The following is a 23,970-nucleotide window of genomic DNA, read 5'->3' as shown; positions in this document are numbered from 1 at the left end:
GCAATATTCAGAAACACGTCTCTGGCCTCATACGAACAGAGCCACATTTCAGAATCGCTTCCTATGCCACTTCCTTTGCAGCTGATTAGTGCAATGACATAACAGAAGTTACTATCTAAGATTCCTAGATTAACACTCCGAGATCTTCAACAAGGTAAAAACTCAGCAACCTGGAAAGCCCCGCTTGCTATGTTTTGATTAGTAATAGAACTCTAATGAGCACTGATAGACGATCACTTCCTAGTGACATCTTTATTGACGTCTTATGTCCAAAAACTTACGTCAAACAAGGCACCTTTCAGGTATAAATATTACCAACGTTGCCTTAAGCAAACGCTGTCTCGCTGCTGCTGAAGTTGCTGTTATGCTGATGATACCATAGCTGCTATCGCTACTGCTATCGCTGCTAACTAGCGAACAATGGTGTGGTGAACTTAGGAGCTGAACAGCCGTCCCCCAGCAAGAGCCCAGCAGATGCAAGCTGCCAGCGGACACTGCCCCTCCTCTTCCTCAACGCGCAGAGAAAGACGCTGTCTTTTCTCCTGCAGAGAAATCCAGCTCCGGCGTTTCCAGGCTACCCTTGCGGGTGACTGGGATATCGACCCCCTGAAGGAGATACCAGACCTCCATCATTCTATTCCAGAGGTAAGGTGTTGACTAAACCCTTAGAGAGAATTCTCGAAGCAAACCTTGGCAAAACCAACTTAACTTAAAGCTGCTTACTTACTCCCCTCCCAAGTATTAGGCTTAGGTCAGGTACACTGGGGTAGGCGTAGTTAGAAGCACCAGTTGAGTATTTTAGCCTAATGTATATATGAATGTATATATGTTTTATTTATTTTAAACCATTGTATGGCTAAGAAACCATATCAATGCTTTTAAAGTATTATTTCGCAATACTCATCTTACTGTACGTACTTTTTATAATAACAAGTCTTGCAATTGTGGCAATTCATTTCTCTTGTACGAGAAGAAAGACTGTTCAATAAATGTTACCCTTTATTGAAAACGGCCGTCTCTCTATTCTCTACATATTGTGAAAGTAAACTGCACAACCACTGACTGAGTAAAATAACTGTCTATTGTTCACACAACTCTAGAGATTGACTCTTATCTGAGGAGCACAGTTGTCATGTTGCAAGGTTGTTGGAAAACTGAATCCCTTCTTGTCTGTACCAGGGAAGCTGATCACTTCCTATTCAGAGAAGAAAGTTTCCAGTGACCTCTGAGCTAGTTGGTAACAAACCCAATTAAGTTTAGCATAGTCAGTAGAGGCCTGGAAGATCCGCACTTCTACGTCGATACTACTGTTTATGTTATTCCAATGCGCAGGGCCTATTGGGAATATAGGAACTACACTACAGTCCATGACTATTTATCTACATGTTGGGGTTTTTCTTTGTTGTTGTTGTTGTTTTTGTTTTCCTCCCACCACTTTTCTGTGCCCTATTTTTCGCTTTGGGTACTGCTCCTTCCCTTAACCCCTGGAGTGTGATTCTGTCATTCGTATTTACCACGACTAGGTCGTGGTTGGGGTTGGGGTTGGAAATTTGGGCTGGCTGGGGTTGGACTAGTGGGAGGTTTAACAGACTCAGGTCATCAAAGTCACTTACTTCCTTTAAACTAGTGTGGGAGCTAGAGATGGACAAGTCTAAATCCGTATTGTGCTGGCTATTCCTAGTTGCCCCATTGCTAGTGCCAGTTGGCTCAGTACAATTGAGTGTATTGGTTGGGGTCTTGGCTTGTGCAAGGGGGCCCATAGAAGACCTTCGCACCAAGTCAATTTCTTGGGAAATGCGCCTTTCAAGTATTGTAATTTCATCGATCAATAGTGAGCCCGCTTTAACAAAATAATTGTCCAAAGTACCTTTATTGGCTCCAGTAGCCGCCTGCGTACTTTTGTTCCTTGTTTCCATCGTAGTCATCCTTGGGCACGATAAGAAGCAAGCAAATTCTGGGATGAGGTTGAAAGGCAGGTGGCCCGGTCCGGTCTCTGCCGACCTCTAACGGCCTCAAACGGCCCGCCCTTTGCCCGGGCTTCGCCCCGTGCTCCGCCCTGCACGCGTACCGCTTCGTGGAGAGCCTCGACTACTCTTGTAGCCCTCAAGGCGAGGGGGCATGGCAGTTGCGGGAAGAGGCTGCAGGTGTTTCCAATGCCTCGCAGTTCGCATCGGTGGTGGAACAATGAGTGTCACACCCGTAGAGCGGGTCCGGCGCTTGTGAAGGTCTGTGAGCCCCAGCAGCAGTGGCAGCAAATCCGCGATCCTCGGGAGCCTTCCAACAGTGAGTAGCACCCGCGAAGCGGGTGCTGCAAAGAGTTATGCTCGCGAAAGGCGAGGGGGCGTGGCCGCTGCGGGAAGAGGCTGCAGGTGTTTCCAATGCCTCGCAGTCCCACAGAGGTGCTGGAACAATGAGCGTCACACCCGTAGAGCGGGTCCTGCGCTTGTGAAGGTCTGTGAGCCCCAGCAGCAGTGGCAGCAAATCCGCGATCCTCGCGAGCCTTCCAACAGTGAGTAGCACCCGCTTCGCGGGTGCTGCGAAGAGTTATGCTCGCGGCAGGCGAGGGGGCGTGGCCGCTGCGGGAAGAGGCTGCAGGTGTTTCCAATGCCTCGCAGTCCCCCAGCGTTGGTGGAACAATGAGCATCACACCCGTAGAGCGGGTCCTGCGCTTGTGAAGGTCTGTGAGCCCCAGCAGCAGTGGCAGCAAATCTACGATCCTCGGGAGCCTTCCAACAGTGAGTAGCCCCCGTCCGTCATGCATCACGGTGGGCGTGTGCTGATGATGGCTGGGGGCCATCATGAACCCGTCCATTAATTAAATTGGCCGCACAGGCGCAGAATAGCGGCTGCGCCCAAGGGGTTAACTTTCCTCCAGTGGCTACCCCTTATGTTTTGGTTCTTGGCAATGCCCCCCACCTTAAACCATACACTTCTCTAAACGTTCTTCAATTGAAGAATAAAGTTACCCATTGGCTGGGGTTGCACTCTTCTTTGAGTGACCAGGTTGGTGGCTGGATTAACCATGTTAGAAGGGCAAACTGGATCGCCAATAATGTGAAAGAATTGGAAGGCAATTGTGTGATAATACATTTTAACAGGCCATTAGTGGTTGGGAGAATCCTCACGTCCATTGGAAGGGGACACAATACCAATGCTTCTACTGCAATGTTAGCCCTTCCACTAGGCTTTACTGTTATAGGCCGAAGGCACTGAGGCTGATCCCTCAGAAGGCATCTAAGCCCCTGTCCCAGGATTGGTGTGGCGATTGTGTAGTTCCCTTGCAGGTGGCCACCTCTAATAGATATGCCCCTATGAGCTCCCTTGACAAATGCAACTGATTGCTGGAGCAGGAGGATATGACTGTTATCAGCCATGCATCATCCTCATTGTTTGCTATCGATTATGCTGACTCAAGCCGCAAGATGCTCAATTTAATCAGTTGGGACATTGCTGGACTCCCTGCTAAATTCAATGATGGTAATTGGTTAACTTTTATTCTTGGATTTGAGATAATTTGTCTTCAGGAAACTTGGGCTATTACTAATTGATTTTTCCTAGAGGGGCTATAAATCTTTTTTTTAAGCTGCAAAGGAGTCTCAGGCAGGTAGACCCAATGGTGGTTGGATTATTTTTGTCCTTGTTGCAGTGAAAGGAAAGTTTGAGGTACTTAACACTAAGGTTTCTACCCTCCATGCACCCTGTTTCTTTACAGGGTTTGTTAAATTTGAGCTGGTGAATTTCTATATTGCTAAATCTGATAATGTTGATATGAGCAACATTCACATTCTGGGCCCATTTCTTTGTGTGCAGGAAGGTACTAACAAGGCGGGGGCCAATTTTATACTCGGAGGTGATTTTAACATGCATCTTTGTGGGCAACCTTTCGCAGTGGCCAATAATGTCAAATGTTGCATGCTTTCAGCTTATCTTCACATAGAAAACTCTCACCAAGGCACGGTGTTAAATGGGATCTTGATCACATTAAATCTGGTCTGTTTCCTAGATGAGCTGTATTCCACTGAAGGGTAATTTTTGCATCCCACATTCACAGGGGGGAGTGATGCAATGATTTATTTTATTTTTGTTTCAGCTCCCATCTTGCCTAATATCAGAGATATCAAAATTCTGCAGAGCCCCTTCAGTGACTACAATCCTGTTTGTCTATCCTTATGTTGTGTAAGAGTCCGCTACTGGTTAATAGCTCCTTCCAGATAACTAGCCAGGGTAGAAGACTTTGGTGGTCACAAGTAATCCCTGAAAGTTTCAACCAGTCCCTTTACTTAAGATGTCCCTCAGAGTTACCAATCTGCCTGATTAGTAACTCAGATCCCAGAGTGATCTTGGGGGCCTTTGATTCTGTCTCCCATACTTTCCCCTCACTCTTGTTTGTTTCAGAGCCCAAACAGCATTTCATGACACCCAAATGGTGTGATAAGAGGAGTCCCCAAGCGCTGAGGTATTTAAAATGTGCCTTGCATAATAAACCCAGGGATCTCACCCACATTAAGACTTGTTGTAAAACTTTCAATGTGGAAACTGCAAGGCACAGGAAAGCTTTAAGAGATTTAGCGCTGGCCAATTTACTTGAGGCAAGCATGTTGAGATGCAGTGCCAGATTCTGGAGCATCATGCACAATCCCCTATTTGCCTCGAATGACAAAGCCGAACTCCCCTCAAACATTTGAACCATGACAGTTCGGTTTCCCATTTTGAGGGAGTATACAGTAGTGTCCCCTGCTCTAAAGGAGGACGAGTGGTAAAAGGTACTCCCAAGTTGCTGTTAACACTAGATGAGGCCTAGGAACAAGGCCCTAGGGACAGACCCGGTTCAGGTGTCTTAGTAAACTAATGAGTTTACTTAAGGGACCTGTATACGACCTCAGGGTCACAGGTTCAAATCCCGTTGGGCCCATTCAGCCTTTCATCTTCTGAGGTCAATATAATGAGTACTATTTAGTTGGATAACAATAAACATCTGTTATTCAGCGCCAAGGTACCCTTGGGTGAACGTGTGCTTTACAAACACACGTTATAATAGGGCCAGACGGTATACCACCAGACCTATACATTAATGATATGGAGGTCTGGGCTTCAGTCTTGACACAAACTCTGAATGCTGCAGTTTTAGAGGGTCCCCCACAATCATGGGCTACTTCTGTTATTGTTTCTGTTTTTAAAAAATAGGACAGGGATAACCCGCAATGCTACAGGCCTATTTCCCTGATATACTTAGTGCTAATGGTGGTTGGGCGTGCCCTACAGGACAGATTAGTATTGTGGGCAGAGGAATATAATATCTGAACCTGTGTGCAGTACAACTTTTATCAGGGGGGTCTACATTTGACCAATGTTTAAATATGCACTTGGTCTTAACTAAACACACAATTGTTCAATCAGGTTCCATTTATTTAGTCTTTATGGAACCCACCTCAGCCTTTGACCGGGTCAATAGAAATAAGTTGTGTCCGTTTATTTCATAGGGGCGACCGAGACATAGTATATTTTCCAAGATATCTCACTGCTAAGACCTTGGCTTCAGTGCAATTATTCAAATCACCTGAACCGCACCTGCTGTTTTAACATTGGCAGAGGAGTGAGACAGGGATGCATTCTGGGGATTCTTTTATTCACCCTATATTTAAACAAGCTGGAGCAGGCCCTGTTAGATATCCACATTGATTGCCCAAGTTTGGGTCTTGACCTGTACCGGTATCACTCTATGCAGATGAAGCAGTTTTGATGGTCAAAACGGTGAAGTGTTTTCTGGCACTGCTGGACTCCTTTGCGGCTTTTATGGATAACTTAGATTTCGGGGTTAACGTTAACAAATCCTATCTGATGGTCTTGGGCACCCGTTCTACCAAAACAACATCCTTTCAGCTTGGGACACACATATTACCCATGGCTAGGGCTTCCTCTTACCTTGAATATTATTTGATTCATCCTTAAGCTGGAGCCCCATGGTAAGTGGGAAAACAGATGATTTTAGAAGGGCAAACCATGCAGTGTTTAACTTTGCACCCATAGTTACGTCCTGGGAGTAAAATTTTGCTCCCCCACGGACTGTGTAGCCTTCCTGTTAGTATACCGCCCTCCAAATACAACTGTTAAATTCCTGGAACCATTTTTGAAGACGGTCCAGGACCTTCGCACTCGCTATGAGGGGTTGGTGGTTCTGGTGAATTTCAACTTCCATTGGGAAATCACCCCGAGGAATAATCAGGCAAACCAACTAGAGGAAGTCCTTACACATCTAGGACTCACACAGGTAGTGGAGGAGCCTACCCACATGAAGGGTCATACGCTAGATCTGATCTGGTCCTCCCGTCCTCTTCTAGCTCCCCCGGTGATCTCCCCTTGCCCTTGGTCAGATCACTATTTGATTGAAGGTCATTTTCCTCTCCTGCTAGGACAGCAAGAAGTTAAATCTCAGTGGAAACTCCTGCGGAGCTGGAAGCAGATCAAAGCTGATGAGTTTATCACTGCCCTTTCACATACCACATATCCCCTGTCACCAAATGGCGATGTGAACACTGTAAGCACCGCCTTGCAGGTCTCCCTCAAAGAAGCTATTGAGGCTGTCGCCCGTGCGCGTAAAATCAGAATGAGAGACAAGGGCAAAGCCGCAGGATGGTTTAACCAAGATCTCAGGGTACTAAAGCAAGCTCTACGTCAACGTGAAAGAGCCTGGCGGAAGTCCCGCGCACCCTTGGAACATGAAGCTTATACACGGCAGCTAGCACTTTATAAAAAAGCCATTCGTTTGAGAAAGGCTGATTTCTATGAAACAGCCATCTCAACGGCAGCTAATCCCCAGAGAGAGGTCTTTAGAGTCCTAAATGATCTACGTACCATCAAAGAGCCAAAACCTTCCTTTGACTCCAAAGACTGTCAGGACTTTCAAGACTTTTTTATGAACAAAATTAAGAAATTGGTCTCAGAAATTAGTCAGATTCCAATCCTCCCGTGCTCTGCAGAACCTGTCCCACCTCCCATCAGACCCACCATACAAAAACTATCAGTTCTACCAGCTCTAACTAAGGAGTGCCTAGCGACTATATTGAACCGGGTGAAATCTGGCTCTCCAGCTGACCCCTGTCCACCTCAGATATTTAAGCTGGGTTGGCCGGGATTGGAGAACAATGTCCTTAGGCTACTTAACCACTCTATCGAGCAGGGATTGGTGCCCTCTAATTTTAAAGAGGCTAGGGTAGTTCTGTTACTGAAGAAAGCTGGTGCGGACCCAAAAAACCTAAAGAACTTTAGGCCAATTTCCCAGCTTCCTTTTCTTGCGAAGATCCTGGAGCAACATGTTCTACATTCTCTTACCCACTTCCTGGAAAGTAACCATCTTCTTGAGCCCAACCAGGCGGGCTTCAGAGCACACCACAGCACGGAACTTGTGATGCTATCCGTGCTGGATGACCTAAGACTCAAGGCGGACAATAAGAAACCTTGTGCCCTGATCCTCTTGGACTTATCCGCGGCATTTGATACTGTTAATCATTGCCAACTTCTGTCACGGATACAGGACCTGGGGATTCAGGGTACAGCCTTCGCCTGGTTAACATCTTTCCTGGAAGATAGGTCGCAACGAGTACAGCTTGCTGATCTTGTATCCAAACCAGCAAAACTGACTTGCGGCGTGCCCCAGGGCTCGGCCCTGTCACCCCTACTGTTTAACATATACCTTCAGCCACTGATTGCGTCACTAAATAGGATGGACTGTAGAGTCTACAATTATGCAGACGACACACAAATCCTGATTCAGATCGAGGACACTGCTCAGGCTCATTTGAGAATGCAGAACACTCTCAAATTTATAATTAGCTGGATGTCGAACAACTCTCTAAAAATAAATCCAGACAAAACTGAAGTCCTGGCAATCACCACAGCTGCCAACCCATGGTGCGACCAGTTCTGGCCGGCTGAATTGGGCCCACTCCCAGCCCCAGCCCCAGCAGTCAAAAGTCTGGGCATCAAAATTGATGCCCAACTATCAATGACTCAGCAGGTATCATCTGTGGTCGACGTCTGTGTGAGTCTGATCCGCCAGCTGAGGAAACTCTCCTCAGTTTTATCCTTTTCCACCATGAGGCTGGCGGTCTCCGCCTTAATTCTGGCACGACTGGACTACGGTAACTCTCTGTACTATGGCCTCCCAAACAACCTTCTGGCCCGACTTCAGGTCGTAATGAATGATGCAGCAAGACTCATTTTTAATAAACCTAGGCACACTCGGGCCACGCCCCTACTTCACAGCTTGCATTGGCTCCCCATTGCCCAAAGAACTAAATTTAAAAGTCTCTGCATTGCTCACAAAGCGGTTCACGGCTCAGCCCCAAAATATATTAAAGATCGGCTCCCTAGGTATTTTCCCACTAGGTCTCTCCGGTCAGCTGAGGCATGTAACCTACTCTGCCCTCGGTACAATCTCACATCCAAGGGCGGCAGAGCCTTTTCTAGCACTGTCCCCCTGGCATGGAACCTTCTCCCGGTTGAACTCAGGAAGGAAACAAATCTATTGCTGTTCAGGAAAAAGCTGAAGACAGTGCTCTTTGCGGAGGCATGGGGAACTCTGTGATCCGCTTTTTTTCATCTACTGATGTTGTGTTTCCGCTGATAGCGCTTAGATACCCCTGGGTGATATAGCGCTTTACAAGCTCATAATAACATAACATAACATAATAACATAGTGGGTAGAAAACATATTGGGCATTAATACAGGGTTATCAGGCCAAATGTATTCCAAAGATTGTTTATGGGAGTGATCTGGTAATACACGAAATTGAACCAGCTGCAGATAGTCGAAAACACTTTCCTAACGCCTTCGCTGCTAGGCCTTCTCTTCCCCCGTGCTAAGCCTTTTTTTTTGGCTATTTGGGGTACTTCATGCTTAGGTGACTTGACAGGCTCTCACCAGGTTCTGGTACCCCGAATCCCTTGCAAACCTCAAAATGTGTAAAAAAAAAAACATAAGTTCCTCACATTTCTGTGGTGGAAAGTGCTGGAATCTGTGTGGATCCACAAACTTCCACCCACCCTGCCTTCTCTACTCCCCACTCCCTCATATTGTCAGTGACTTCTACCCCTGCCTGCCTATTGTATGTGCCTTCTCCCCTCCCCAACTCCCCTCCCATTGTCCGTAATGACTACCGTTTGCAATGCCATAGGTCTCGCGTAAATGCAAGACCTATTGCATTTCAAATGCTTGCCTTCCCTCATTGTTGTGACCCAGAGACCGAGTGCGGGTGTGTCGGGGATGAGGCAGGTAGAGCCACTATACTTTATTCATTATTGGATGTGGTGTAATAGCCAGAGCTGCCCACGATGGAACTAGGTCCGAGTCTCAGCGTCGCAAAACATCCTGTGATTCTGGGAAATACACTTCATCTCCCCCCACCCCCCCCAAAAAAAAGTGTAACATAACTGATACTTATGTAAAAAATCGGGTTTACACCATGTAAAACAGCCCAAAAAAATAATTGTGCATTAACTGTAGATGGTAATACGGGCTGCTTCCAGGCTATGAGCTTTTCTCGCACTGTGATCAGCAGGTAGATGAGCCGTCAAAGAGCAACTTTTGGGGATATTGCTGCCCCCCAAGAGCTCATAGGTCTTGTATGGTGCATTTAGACAGTTCTCGCTTTTAGTCAAGTACACAAGTTGTACTGTGCGACTTGCTCTTAAAAGAAGGCATTACAAGTGACTCTGTGTGTACCTAGCAGCCCTTGCAGCAAGTGCCCAGGTCCAGGGCTGGACTCTGAACCCAAAGCAGCCTTAGCACATTTTGTCAGACCACCACCCCCCTACGGTGCCAGGCGAGAGCAGCCAGCGACCCTGGCCACTACAAGGGGGTTTGAGAAGCCAGCCCAAAGCACTTAAAGACCGCTCCCTCCTCCTCGTGCAGGTTGCAGGTGCACCTCACACCCGGAGATGAAAAAAAAACAGATCATTTGAAACACTGCACTCTAATTTAGCTAGGATTATACTGCTTTTGTTGTATTGTATCTTATTTGTTGGGCATTCTTGCAATATATTGCGTGCCCAATGAGGGTTACATTGAGTTTTAGATTGGTGAGATTTGCAGTCTGTGGTTGGTTAGCTGGTGTTCAGAGTTTGATACCTGTCAACGTGCAAAATAATTTCACTGTGTGAGGAGGGTGCAGGCATGGTGACGAGAGCTCACTAAAAAGCACTGTGCTCCTCACCAAGACCCCTGTAGAAAATAAGCATTTGCAATGCAATAGGTGTAGGTCTCAAATTTACGCGAGTTTAAGCTATTTGCATTGTAAATTACAAAGTATTTTATGTATGTTTAAAAAACCAATACATAAATAAAAGACATTGTCATTTATAATTCCAATAGCTCAAACTTGCGTAAATGAGAGACCTGTTTCATTGCAATTGCTTGCTTTTTGATTGTCTCTTTATGAAGTCCTTGTGGCGAGAAGGATGGTATGGTTATTTGGTTAGCCAGGCTGGTTGTTCTGTCCCTTCGAATAGGTCATGCAGACAGAAAATAGTAGGCTCAACTAAGGAAATATGATGCGTTAAAAATCTGTGCAAAATCTATGCAAGTTCCTCAGTGTATGGAGTGGGATGGAACCGAAGTCTTTTAATAGTTGGCATGTACAAGCTCGTTCAAAAAAAGTGTCAACTCCAAGCGCTGCAGTACTACTGGATACTGTCAAGCGGGACAGGGGTGGCTCCATAAAGGATTTTGTGCAAATTATCGGCTCCCCCTGACGGTGGTCCAGACTTTCATAGTATTCTGCCCTGTTAAGCCTGGTACCATTGGCGTGAGTCTCCCTTCTATTTTTTCTGATTGCCTCCTCCGTTTTTGATATGTTTTGCTGGTTTAGATGCTTTGGGCACTATGCCACTGCTATTCAGTGCCATAGTGAAAGTGCTCCCTATGTTAAATTGATGTATTGATTAATGACTCCATGATTGTGTTATTCGATTTACTTGTCAGACCCTAGTACAGTGCACCATGTGTGCCCTGGGCTTGTAAATCAAATCCTGCTGGTGGGCTTGCAGCACTAGTTGTGCCACCCACAGAAGCAGCTTGTAAAGTGTGTCTCAGGTCTGCCATTGCAGAGATTGTGTGCAGCCTGGTACAGCCATGCTGACTGACCAAGTGCACCCACTTGCCAGTCCCCAAACCTTCCCTCTTCTTCATATCAGACACCCCTATGGTAGGCCCGATGGCAGTGTGCATTGTAAGTATAAGGTAGGACACGCCCTGGGGTTTGTGGCATGTCCTAATAGTGAATTAGAGCCATTTCCGTTTTTCATGATTGCAAGGCTAACTGTTCCCCATAGGCAAGAATGGGCAGTGTGATTATTACATCTTATAATCCTAACTGACTCAGGCAACATGGTAGAAATTCGAGTTTAGTGTGCCTGAACTCAGAATAATGAAATAGATCTTTTAGTGAAGTTGGTTTTAACATTCTGTGTTTGAAAATACCACTTTTAGAAAGTAGATATTTTCTGCTTAACTGTCCAAGCCTGCCTCTGCTAGGTTGTGTATTGTGTGTCGGGTTCTGTGAGTGACAGGGGCTGGGGAATTCCAGGAGAGAGAGTCAGCACAGGACTGAAAAGGGAGAGCTGCATGTGGACTGGTGGGAGGAGTTGCACCTGGGACCTGAATAAGGCTGTGCCTTCCCTCCACAATGCTGGCTCCACCTCCTGTGGTGTGTCTGATGTCTCTGCCCTGCACTGTGAAAGGAAAGAAGGAGTCTTGTCAACAAAGTGCACCAGAACTGGTTTGGACTAGGCAAAGGCCTCTCTGCCTTCAGAGAAAAAAAGAGAAAAGTAGTATAAATATGGGGACCCGGACCCCAAGACTTTAGATCATTCTGGAACAAGAAGAATAAACCTCTGCCAAGGAAAGAACCAAAGGAAGCTGTAGGAGTGGACTGCCCCCCTGCCAGTGTGCTCTATTGCTGGGTTGGCCTACAGTGGTGTCTTCGGTGCCAAGGAGAGGAGAAGGAACTTTTGTGTGTACTTCATCATCTTGCAGAATAGTTCTCCAACGGTTTGAACTTGTGCTTGCCTCTTGCTGAAGTATCAGGGACAACAGACTTCACCACCAGCTCCCCTCTGAATTTCCTTGCTGGGAATTCTATCTGCAGAAGCCTGTGTGTCGCTGGGAGCTGGAAGCGCGATGAAACAAGAAGAAGCGTGTCGCAGCCGCAGGTGTAGTCGTCGCATCGCCGGAGAAGCGTGCCGCCCCAACTCCCAGAAGATTGTCTTTGTCGCAGCTGTCTGCTGTCGCATCACCGGAGAAGTGCGTCGTAACCCCGAGGTTCGCCGTCGCATCACTGGAGAAGCGTGTTGCAGGGCCTGTCGCAGCTCCAAAGTACAGAGTTGCCGCAAGGCTGCCAGGGCATGCCCAAGTCCTCTCAACATCGTCGCATCAAGGGCGCCATCTTATCGCATCGCATCGAGGCGCCATCTTTCCGCATTGCAACAGGGCTGCAGCAGGAGAACCTACGCATCACCTCCTCTCCGGTAAGGATCAAGACGCAATTCCCTACTCTGCGCAAGCATTGAGGCGCGACGTATTGTCTCCCCCGTAGCAAGGAACCGACGCTTCTCCAACCCTGCAAGCCTTTTGTTTATTTTGCGTTACATATCCAGGTACTTTTGTGAGAACTGTGTTGCATTTATCATCAACTTGAACTAAGGAAATCCTACCATCTTTAAGTCAATTTTGAGTACAGTATTGTGGATCTTTGTCATTTGTGGTCTTGTCTTAAGCCTATGTAAAGAATCCTTATTTTTATAAAACCTGTGTGGTGTCCATCTGTAGTGTTTTCACTGTATTACTGTATTTGTTCACAAATGCTTAACCCACTGCCTCTGAGAGAAGCCTGTCTGCTCATGTCAAGCTACCAAGGGGGTGAGCAGGGGTTATCCAGTAGTGTAATCCCTTTCCCTGACTTAGAAGCAAGGGTCCCTATTTGGTCAAAGGTACCTACCTCTACCAACTAGAGACCCCCAGTTCTAGCATGCCCGCTTCTGTAAGGAATTTATCAACCTATGCTAGGTCTTTTGGAGTGTCTGATCTATATATGAATAGTAGTGCTTCCTTGCATGATCTGATCTCGTGTTGCATAAGGATAGGCCTCAGATACCTAGGTCTCTTTTGTGATAAGCTTGCACAGCAGCATGAGATGTGGGCAGCTGATTCAGAGTGGTAATTGCACAGCCTATATTGTTCCTGTGTCACTGCACACTTGTTCCAGTGTGCCCTGTACTCCCTAATAGGTATAGTCAGTAGCCTAAATGAGAAAATGTTCTTAAATGCATGCTTTCCAAATGCTGCTCTTAAATATGGTTGGCAAAGAAAGGTTTTGTGGGATGTTGCAAGCTCCTCAGCACCTCTAATGCTCCTTGCCTTGATTAGATCTGGATACCTCAAGGTTTTTTTTAGCTTGTAGCTTTACTTTGCGTTTTAGTTGTGCTTTCCTAATTTGGACAGCCGTCAGTGATGCTAGATCCAGATTTAATGTTGAAGCGGCTAGTTCCAAATTCTTCGCACAGGTACTTGACTTGTCCGAGAACATTGCCATAAGGGAACCCCACAAAGAATCAGGATCTGCCCTGCTCACCTGGAAGTAATAGTTAATTATATATTTCTTGCATGCTACATCCATGCTTGCCAGATTGAATTCCAGGTGTAATAAAGTGTGCTGTATGTGCTTTGGCATGCCGAATACCTTTTTGTATGATGATGTGTGGTTTCGCTCTAGTACCTCTGTCAGACTTCCAGGGTAGGCGAGGTGGCAGTAACTTAGTGTTGGTACGAGCTTGGCGCCAATTACTCTTCGTATTCCCTGTGCCAAGTGGCTGTTTAGCATATGGTTCAGACGAGGTAGAGCATACATGGTCTTTACTGCTTTGGCTCCTAAAGCCTTAGTCTGCAGCATGCGTTTACCTTAGTCCATAAGCCAAACTCCAAGACAATATACTTGGAGTCTGTGTCGACCTTTAGTGGTCCAAGTTTCCATTTGAGTTTGTGTTTTAAAGGACATCGGCCGAAAATCAGGACTTTTGTTTTCGCACATTAGCATGGCGGGCATTGCGATTAATATACTTGTGTAATATGTCCAAGGCCCTCCTCATTCCTATTTGTGTCTGATCCATCAAGGCCAAGTCATCCGCATAATGTATTATTGGGAATATTTTCCATCCTAACGATGGTGGAAATGTCCTACCTTTTAGTAGCTCTTCCCCTAGATCAGCTGTTACAGGTTGAATAAGATTGGGGTGAGTATGCACCCCGCTTTAAATCTCTGTTACTGAAAAATCTGTCCGGTGACGAGTGATTGATCCTCACCCATATATCCATGTATAAGGCTGCAAATGCTGCAAGCATTTGTTTTGGAATGCCGCATCCTGCCAGTTTTTTCCACAGGATGTTACAGTCAATGCCCTCAATGGCCGCCCTGTATTTGACAAAGCAGGCATGTAAGGGAGGGTTTCTTTCACACACCTTTGAGCCCAGGTAGGCGAGAGTGATGATGTTGTCGAGAGTTAATGCGTTGGGCCTGAATCCTGCCTGATAGGGTGGTATGATTTTATTGTCAGTAATCCATTATGCAGCGTTCTTCCAGGTGCAGGAGGATCCCTTTTTCAGGACAAATTTGTGACTCACAGAGTATTAACTTTTGCAAAAAGTACTTTTCAGACTCAACTAAATGTGAATTTGTTTTACACAATCCTGTGTTTATGTAACTCTCGGCCCTGGGTGGAGCTATTAGGCATTTCCTCACGAAGTCCCTTTTAACCATGTGTGACTTCTTGCAGGAGACACAGCTTGGAGAAGCACTGGCCTTTACCTCTACCCAAAGCAGAAAGCATCCATCGAATTCCCACCATCAGCCATCGGAAAACAGCTGAAGGTAAGACACTGCTTGTCATGGAAAGAGCTGCCATTGGCTGCTAACTCAACTGTGGGGTCTGTGAAAGGCATATTGTGTCCCTACTAGGTTAGGCAATGCCCCAGAACATCGAATCTAGAAGATTAATGCATAGAAATATTGAGGAAAAAATATTGAATTCAAAATGCCAGAAGGTAAGTAGAGATGTTCTATACCTAAATCCATATATAGACATACAGATAGACAGACAGCCAGACAGATAGATAGATACCTTATCAATATATATCTTTAAGGTACTAAGAGGTGGAGTTATGAATAGTAAGTGTAAACGTCCCTATATGGACTGACCTTTCGACATGTTGTCCCTGAATTTTCTGCTCATGATATTCTTGTATATTGAAATTATTAGCCTTAATATTTATTAGTACAATCCTAGGTTGGATATACCAGTAAGCAGTACACCAAACTAATATTAGGATACTCTTCCAATAGAAGAGTCTTGGATTCACGACTGTGTGAAGCACAGTGGAGTTACCATAATCTGTGTGCGGTCTGATGACCCATACTCATGGCTGTTCATGTGAAATAGAAACTTCCATATTCACACACCATGACTTATTCTCCTCACCAATTATGTGCACCCCAGCCACTCTGCCTTAATATATCCGTGATCCATTGGTACATATGTGATTGCTACACAATGGCAAAATGTCTTCATATGTTGTGTTATGACAATTTGTACAGCGCACAGCTACTCAGAAGAGTGTCCCGGCACTAAAGACATACAGCACCAGCTTAAAACCTAATCTGATAGTTTAAAAGCCAAGTTTTCAGATTCTTTTTTAATACAGAGAGATCACTGGTTAGGCATAGGTTTCTCAGTAGTTTGTTCACGTTGAGGGGACCCAAATAAGAAAAAGAACTGCTGCCCATTCTAAGTCGGTGGATCTGAGGGACTTTTGCCAGATAGGCAGAGGAAGAATGCAAAGTGCGTGCCAGAATATATTCATAAATCCTCTCTCTAAGGTATCCTACTCCTGAATCGTGCAAGGCCTTATGCACTAGGACCATGGCCTTAAATTGTATCCTCTTTTTCACGGGCAGCCAGTGAAGGGCTTTCAGAAGAGCGGACATGTGGGACCGAGGGGGGAGTTTAAAGAGAAGTCTGGCCGCCGAATTTTACACCACCTGAAGTCTGCTCAGAAGGTACTCTGGGAGACCAAGATGAAAGGGTGGTTTCATAATCCAGTCTTGTGGTGATCAGAGCATGGATGACCTTTTTTCTGGCCGACTCAGACAGGAGAGGTAGTAATCTTTTCTGCATCCGTAGTATGCCGAAACAGGAACTGATCAGCGCTTGTATCTGACGTTGGAAGGAAAGAGTACTGTCAAATGTGATACCCAGATTCCTAAAAGAACTTTGTAGGGAGCCTGGCTGCAGCACATCATTAGGCTAGCAAGATCTCTAAAGGTTAGAGGAAGCAGCCCGAGTATCATAATCTCAGTCTTGTCCAATTTGCGTTTCAGTTGGTACTGGGCCAAACACTGAGACATAGTAGAGAGGCAGAATGCTGTGAGCTTCCATCTGGCTCCTCTCCCCTACCACAGGAGAAGGGAAGCTGAGTATTGTCAGTGTATGAGCTTACTTGTGCGCACATCGACTCTGCCAATGTCAGCAAAGGCGTGAGGTAGACATCGAACAGTGTGGGGCTCAGTGCTGATCAATGGGGTACGCTCAGCATCAGAGTTCTGACTTGAGATGAAAATGGAGGCAGCCAAACCTCTTGGCTTTGGTTGCCCAGAAAAGAGGAAAGTCATTTCATGGCAGTGCTTCTGATCCATATTGCCTAGAGGTGTTCGGGTATTTTTTTGATGGAGAACCATGTCAAAGGCCACGGATATGTCCAACATGATCAGGGTGGTCTTGCCTCCCTTATCGGGGGTGCTTCTGATATGCTCCACGACTACCAAAAACACTGTCTCTGTACTGAAGTATGGTCGGAAGCATGATTGACTGGAATGTAATAGTTTCTTTTCCTCCAGGAATTGCGACAGCTGGCGATTAACAGCCTTTACCAGTATTTTGGCAAAGGCGGAGAGGAGGGAGATGGGTTTATAACTTGCCGGCTGTTTCGAGGCAGCCATGGGTTTCTTCAAAAGAAGAAGCACTTTTGCCCTTTTCCACTGTGCAGGGACCATGTCAGGCAGGTGTTAAATATATTTTTCAATATTGGATTGATAGTCTGGGCGGCCTTAATCAACATGTTAATGGGGCAAGGATCAGATGGGGAGCCCGCCTTCAGGGTTCTCATAGCTGTTAGTGTCATCTTGAGGGATAATGGGTCGAAACTGGCTAGAGTGGAACTTCCCGTGTGAGAAATGGACGTATCCGGAGATCAAAAAGAGTCAGGTCAGACTGTACATTGTTGAGAATGTCGGCCTGAATGGTAGCAATATTTTCGTAAAAGAATAATTCTAGCTCCTTACACCACTCATAGCTGTCCGTTGACGCTCGCCTGATATGACCTCGGGTTTAAAAAAGGATTTGACGATTTTAAAAATCTAATTCGTCTTATTACCCGCCTCCGCAAACTTTGTTTGAAGAAGGCCTTTTTAGCTAGAAACACCTTAACGTGAATTTATTATTGCTAGCTTATAGGCCCTTTCTCCTCTAGCTTGAAATTACCTCTCCATACCCTTTCCAGTTGTTTACACTGTTTTTAAGAAGATCTAAAGTCATCATTTAACCACGGGCCATTGGTTTCGTCCTTGCTCAAGGTCGCCTCGTAATAGGGGCGAACTCATTGATGGTTTCTAAAATCCAGCCATCCAGGGATGCGGAATCCTCTTCAAGAGAGCCAGACAAAGCTGTGGTGTTTATTAGCAAGTCTTGCATCAGGTCACTTTGCTGTACTTTGTGGTAGACTAAGCAAGAAGCCTGGGTATTTTTCTTGGGAGGCGGCCTGACAAGTGTACATGGCCACGTGAATCAGATAATGGAATGGAATGGAATAAGACTTATATTGCGCGAACTTAGCCAGGGGGGCATCAAGGCGCATAACTACACGGAGATAGGGACAAGAAGGCAGATAAGACAGGAGGTAGGTTTAGCAGGCCTGAGAAAAAAGCCAAGTCTTCAAATGCTTCCGGAAAATCGACAGGGAGGGTTGGCTAGACAGTTCAGGAGGGAGACTATTCCATAGTTTCGGGGCGATGGTGGAAAAGGCTCGGCCACCCCATCTAGACTTTTTTAATCTGGGGACAGCAAGAAGATTTTTCGAGGAGGACCGAAGTGTTCTATTAGGGATGAAGGGCTGATGAGGGTTCTTATGCCTTCCGAACCAGCACCAAACAGAGCTTTGTGTGTAAGACAAATGATCTTGAAGGAAATTCTGGCTTGTATAGGAAGCCAGTGGAGGTCCTTCCTAGCTTGGGTCACCGATGAAAGCCTAGGTAAGTTTAGGACCATCCTGGCTGCAGCATTTTGAACAGTTTGAAGGCCACGGTTGACTGCTTGCTTGCCTCGGATGACAAGTATGGAGCAATCTTTTTGAGCATCCGAATGATGTTGCAGCAGGTGGATACTGTTCTATTGACATGAAGATCAAAAGAAAGGGCGGAATCCATAAGGACCCCAAGGTTCCTGGCCAAGTTGGTGGGATGGGGGCAATTTCCCTGGGCTGGTGGCCACCAGTCTCCTGACCAGATGTCATGGTTTCCCCCAAAGATGGTGGTCAGACCATGCAAGAGGGGATGGCTCCAGCACCTCTAGATCCACATTCGGAAATACCTGGTCTAATGTATGCTCTGCTTGGTGAGTCGACCCAAAAACCTGTTGCTTGAGTGAGAAGGCTCTCATAGTATGTAAGAGTGCCCAAGCCTCTGGCTCTGAGGAGTTGTGCAAATGGACATTAAAATCTTGGGGTGCTATGAAATGAGCATACCTCATGGCCCAAGGGGCTAAGGCTTTGCCTATTGAATTCAGGCATGGGCCGGCCTGGCCAGGGAGCCTATAGATGGGGGTCCCTGCCAGAGACTGATGAGGAGTTTGGGACAGGCAAAAGACTAATGCCTATGCCTTCTCAGGTCCATCATGTGGAAAGGATGTACATTTGTATTCCTTTTTGTACACTAATGCTATCCCGCCCCCTCTGCCTGTTTAACGGTCCTTCCTCAGGACTCTGTAATTCATAGGGATTGATGTGGTTAACGTAGGGTTGGTCGTATCAGAGAGCCAAGTTTCTGTTAGGAATGAGGCATCCGATTTCCCATCATTTAGTATGTCAAACACCTAAAGTTCATGTTTCTGGAGAGACCTCACATTTATTACAGCTGAAGAGAACTATTTTGATTTCCTGCTGGACTTACCAGGGGGAGGCTCTGTTGTTTTCTAACATGTTAGGGGTCCATGCACAGTCAGGACAAGCATACTTTTCAATACACTTAAAAGGAGAGCAATGCGGAGCGAATTTCATAATGGTGGCCAGACTGTGCAGAGTTGGGCTATTATAAAAGGTGATGAGCCTACCCTCTAGAAGAGAGCTGGCATGGTGGATGGCGCTGGAAGCTTTCCTGGCGCTGGACATTTCTGGGATGATGAAAGGCACAGGCAGGCTTCCTTTTGGCGCGCCCGCTGCGCGCCCCTGCTCCGTGGCTCTATTTATCAACATGAGGGCCAGACGACTAGAGTGCGCACTAACCAAAATGGCACCTCTAGAATGTCCTGGCCCAGAAGAGGAATGCAGAACATTCCCTCCACTTCCCACAACAGGGATTGCAATCTCCCTTTAAATTAAAAAGTTGGCTGACTGTTTAAAATGTTAAAATGCTCCATTGAGAACCCAAAGTGCAACATCAAATTTATACAATTTTAGAAAGAGTGATACCGAAAGCCTCACCGCATCCATGGCACTATTTATCCACACGTGGGTCGGACGACTAGAGTGCACACTAACTCATGGAGTCTTTATTGAAAAAGAATGTAATCCCTTGACAAAAATTAAAGCCATGCCACGTTCCACATGCTACTACTTTCTTGAAAAGATCAACAAACTCTGTGTCTCCTTCCCCACAGAGTCTGTCACCCCGTCTTCTTCCACTAGTCCCCCAGAGTCACCGTCCTTTCTTTCATTTAACCAACTCAACCAGGACGAGGCTATCAGACTACTCATTCGCTGTAAATCCGGTGCCCCCTCTGATCCTGTCCCCGCAAAAATCATGGGAGAACTGGCGCCTTCTCTTGCCTGCCCCTTCCTTTCCGTCTGGAATGCCTCCCTTCACCATGGCTTCTTCCCTACCACCTGGAAGGAGGCATTGGTGATCCCTATTCTAAAAAAAGCAGACGCAGACCCCACTGTCTTTGCTAATTATCGTCCCATCTCCCTTCTTCCTAAACCCGCCAAAGTCCTGGAAAAAACCGTGCAGCTTCAACTCACGGAATACCTAGAAGACCATTCTCTGCTGCATGGATCACAATCCGGTTTCAGAGCCGGATTCAGCACTGAGACGGCCCTGCTGGAAGTATCTGAAACCATCCGAGAATGCGTGGACAGGGGCGAGGAGGCCATGCTGGTTCTCCTCGACCTGTCCGCAGCATTCGACACGGTCTCTCACTCCATCCTCCTTGACCGACTCAAGCAGATAGGCATCGGTGGCACTGCCCTCAGCTGGATCGAGTCCTTCCTTTCATCCAGAAGTCAAAGGGTATTGTTGCGTCCCTTTAAGTCAGAGAAAAAACCTCTGTCATGTGGGGTGCCGCAGGGCTCCGCCCTCAGCCCCCTGTTCTTCAACGTCTATCTTGCCCCCTTGGCTGACGTTGTGGAGTCCTATGGAGTCAGGGTGGTCTCCTACGCTGACGACACACAGTTGGTGTTTTCCTTCAGGGACCACTCGGACTCCGCATTCATCAATTTTCGCCAATGTCTCAATAACATCAGTGTCTGGATGACCGCGAACCACCTCAGATTGAATGCAGATAAAACGGAGGTTCTGTTTTTCAATCAGAAAACCTCCATCCCCTCCTCTTGGTGGTGGCCCACGGCGCTTGATCCTGCCTCGCCCCCTGTTCACTCGGCGCGGAATCTTGGTTTCCAATTTGATGACTCCCTGTCATGCAAAACCCAGGTTAATAAAGTCACCTCCGCCTGCTTTATGAAACTACGCATGATTAGAAAAATCCTTCCCTATCTCCCCCTGGATTCCCGCCGCACAGTCACCCAAGCCCTCATCACGTCCCACTTGGACTATGCCAATAGTCTCTATGCGGGGGCCCCCCAGTACCTTATATGCCGGCTGCAGATTGTCCAGAATGCTGCAGCCAGACTGATCGGTAATATCCCGTACCGTCAATCTGTTTCTGCCTACCGGAGGGAACTCCACTGGCTTCCAGTGGCTAGCCGCATTCAGTTTAAGGTTCTCACCCTTACCTATCGAGCCGTCAACGACTGCGGACCTACTTATTTGAAAAAACGGGTTTCGATATCCCGCTCCACCAGATCCCTGAGATCCAATGACCTCTGCCTCCTGATCTCGCCCCGTTTTAGACTTTCTAGAACTGGTGGCAGAGGGTTCAGCGTCATTGCTGCCAGACTGTGGAACTCCCTTCCAATTGAGCTGAGATTCTGTCCTTCCGAATCCATCTTCCGAGCCAAACTTAAAACCTGGCTCTTTTCCGGACTTTAGTCTCTCCTCTGTTCCTTCTGCTTCACTCCCCCTCTCCCTTGGTAACTCTGGATTTTAGCGCCGGGACACCCCTTCGGGGGTAGCTGTGCGCTCTACAAACTACATAAAATAAATAAAATAAAATGCTGACTGCGCCTGCCTCATCTTATAGGTGCAGATTGGATGCCAATCAGATGACCTCAGTACTAAAGATGAACTCTTTCGCCCACCGGTAGTCATCAGGATCTACGAGGTTAAGAGCGAGAAGATGACCATCTCCAACCTGTGGGGCGGCCTCATCTATATCCTGGTGCCAGCCCGCTGCGAGCTTGGAGCTTTATCAGTCACCGTAAAAAAGGCGGTGCGAGCACCCTTCTACAAGCATGGTGGGTATTGAGCTCATAACTTGGGTAGAACTCAGGGCATAGACACTGTTACTGTGATCAACTAATGAAGCATTTTGTGGGCTGAATACTTAATGTTTGCTACAAGGAGGAACTGATTCATGTAGATTGGTTTTTGAGGGGTGAGGTTGTGGATTTAGGGAGACTTGACAAAACGGCATTTCCACTGTCTATATGTGAGAGCTCCAAAGCTAGGAAGTCCTCTGCAGGGATGAAGTTTTTCCTTTTCTGTAGGTCATGTGGTTGGTATTTGTGTGGTTTTGGTAAATTATTGATATGATCAATAGAATTCATGGAGCTGTCAACTGGAAATACTAGAGATCCGGCTGCTGGTATTCAATGGGCTTCTTAAGGCGACTAATACATTTTGTACAGGTGGGAGGGGATTTCAGTAATCAAGGAGAATGAATCATCATGGAGTTTAGTTTCAGAGAGAAGGATGATGTCAAATTGATTATCTGTTGAGAAAGACTTTTTGGTTGCTTACGTTTGAGGGATTATAATATGTCTGCAACTAATCGAGGGCTGATCCTCCTAGTCCTTGTCTGAGCAAGAAGATGTTCATCAAGGTTCTGTGGGTAACAAAGTTGAATGCTGCCGGCAGGGATCACCTTTGTCTAGGATTTCGAGGATATCCTCAATATGGTGTGGAGAGTGTTTCAGCCAGAATCTGGAATTACTTGTATTCAGGAGCTCACTACTATGTCTACATGTAGTGAGTTGCAAGGTTACCAGTTTGACATCTTTAGTAGAAGGATACCTGTCCTTTCCAGTAAGATCTCTTCCACTGATGACGTTACTATTTTGAGGTGTGCGGCCCAGCCCAGGTTTTGATCAATAATTCTGGAAGATGCTCTTCTCCATGCCTTCATGGGTTTGGGGCTACATAATCTTATGGAGCTCTTCGATTTTAAGAGGCTAAAACAGGATCATTAGGTTTTTCAGATATTTCAAATATAGGCGTCTGATATTTCCAATATAAGGGGTTGGCAAAGGCTTTGGTTTGAATATTTGTGCATCGTCTTAATTTATATTATAAAGAATTCTGCTATTTTCTCTGCCTTGACTTTTAATCTTTGAATCTTAGGTTGTTTGATAGGTTGGAGCAGAGCCTAATGGTTTGGAATAGGAGTCTAGGCCTGATATTTGCTTCTCTGATCATGTTTCTGATGACCAAGGTATTTTTCACCTTGAGAACTTTGTGCCCTATCTAGAGATTACAGCGTGGGATGCTCTGTCAGAAACGTGGCAGACGCCCAGTCTGCCTTAGTGCATAATAGCCTATCACACTTTTAAAATGGCAAACAGGATATCCGTCACTTTTTGACGGAGTATCCCGTCTGCCAAACTCTCAGTAAGACACCAAAGCCCAGAATACAAATTGGCCTGTTAATTCCGTCCCGTGCATAAATCGATATCTATGCACAGGACGGAATTATGAGTTCGGGTTTATATATTGCACCCGATATTTATCCGATGTGTTAAATAACCCAACATTCCTTAAATCTCAGCTGTCAAATACTACCGAAATCTAACAGGGGACAAGTGTACAGTATTGACCCTACCATGAGGATTTTGGTGTGTATACCCCTTTGCAACTAGTCCTTCCAGTGCTAAGCCTTTTTTGTCTATTTGGGGTAGTTTGAAAATTGGTCCCTGTAACTTTTTGACCACATAAGGTATCCACGTCAAATGTGTGTCCTTTTCTTCCAACATCATTGGAATTCTTAAGGTGCCCTGGGTTTATGGATTCCCCTGGAGGGGACCCAGAAATTAGCCAAAATACAGCTAAATGTAGTTTTTAAAAAAAATGGGAGAAAAGGGCACAGATGAAAGCCTCTGTTTTTGTCCCTTGAAAATGGTATCAATAAAGGGGTTGTTGTGCTGAAATCACCATCTTCTTAGCTTTCAGGGACAAGCAGACTTTTGTCAGTAAACAAAATTATTTACACAGTTTTGGCATTTTTCTAGGACATAGCCTATTTTTTCTATTTTTTTGCTTTCAACCT

The 23,970-nt window shown here is 46.1% G+C and overlaps 1 protein-coding gene across 1 annotated transcript in view; it reads left to right on the top strand.

The window, feature by feature from the left end:
* The window catches only part of LOC147693347 (TRPM8 channel-associated factor homolog), a 171,546-nt gene that overhangs the window by 73,616 nt on the left and 73,960 nt on the right, over nt 1-23,970 (top strand). The window contains exons 4-5 of the mRNA XM_086933678.1: nt 14,824-14,918; nt 21,730-21,943. Of these exons, the coding sequence (XP_086789804.1) occupies nt 14,824-14,918; nt 21,730-21,943 (309 nt within the window). The remainder of the gene's footprint in view (nt 1-14,823; nt 14,919-21,729; nt 21,944-23,970) is intronic.

The sequence above is a fragment of the Lissotriton vulgaris genome, chromosome 8 (assembly GCF_964263255.1).
Source record: "Lissotriton vulgaris chromosome 8, aLisVul1.2, whole genome shotgun sequence".
In the NCBI taxonomy this organism is placed as follows: domain Eukaryota; kingdom Metazoa; phylum Chordata; class Amphibia; order Caudata; family Salamandridae; genus Lissotriton; species Lissotriton vulgaris.
This window is presented reverse-complemented; position numbering and strand designations above follow the sequence as displayed.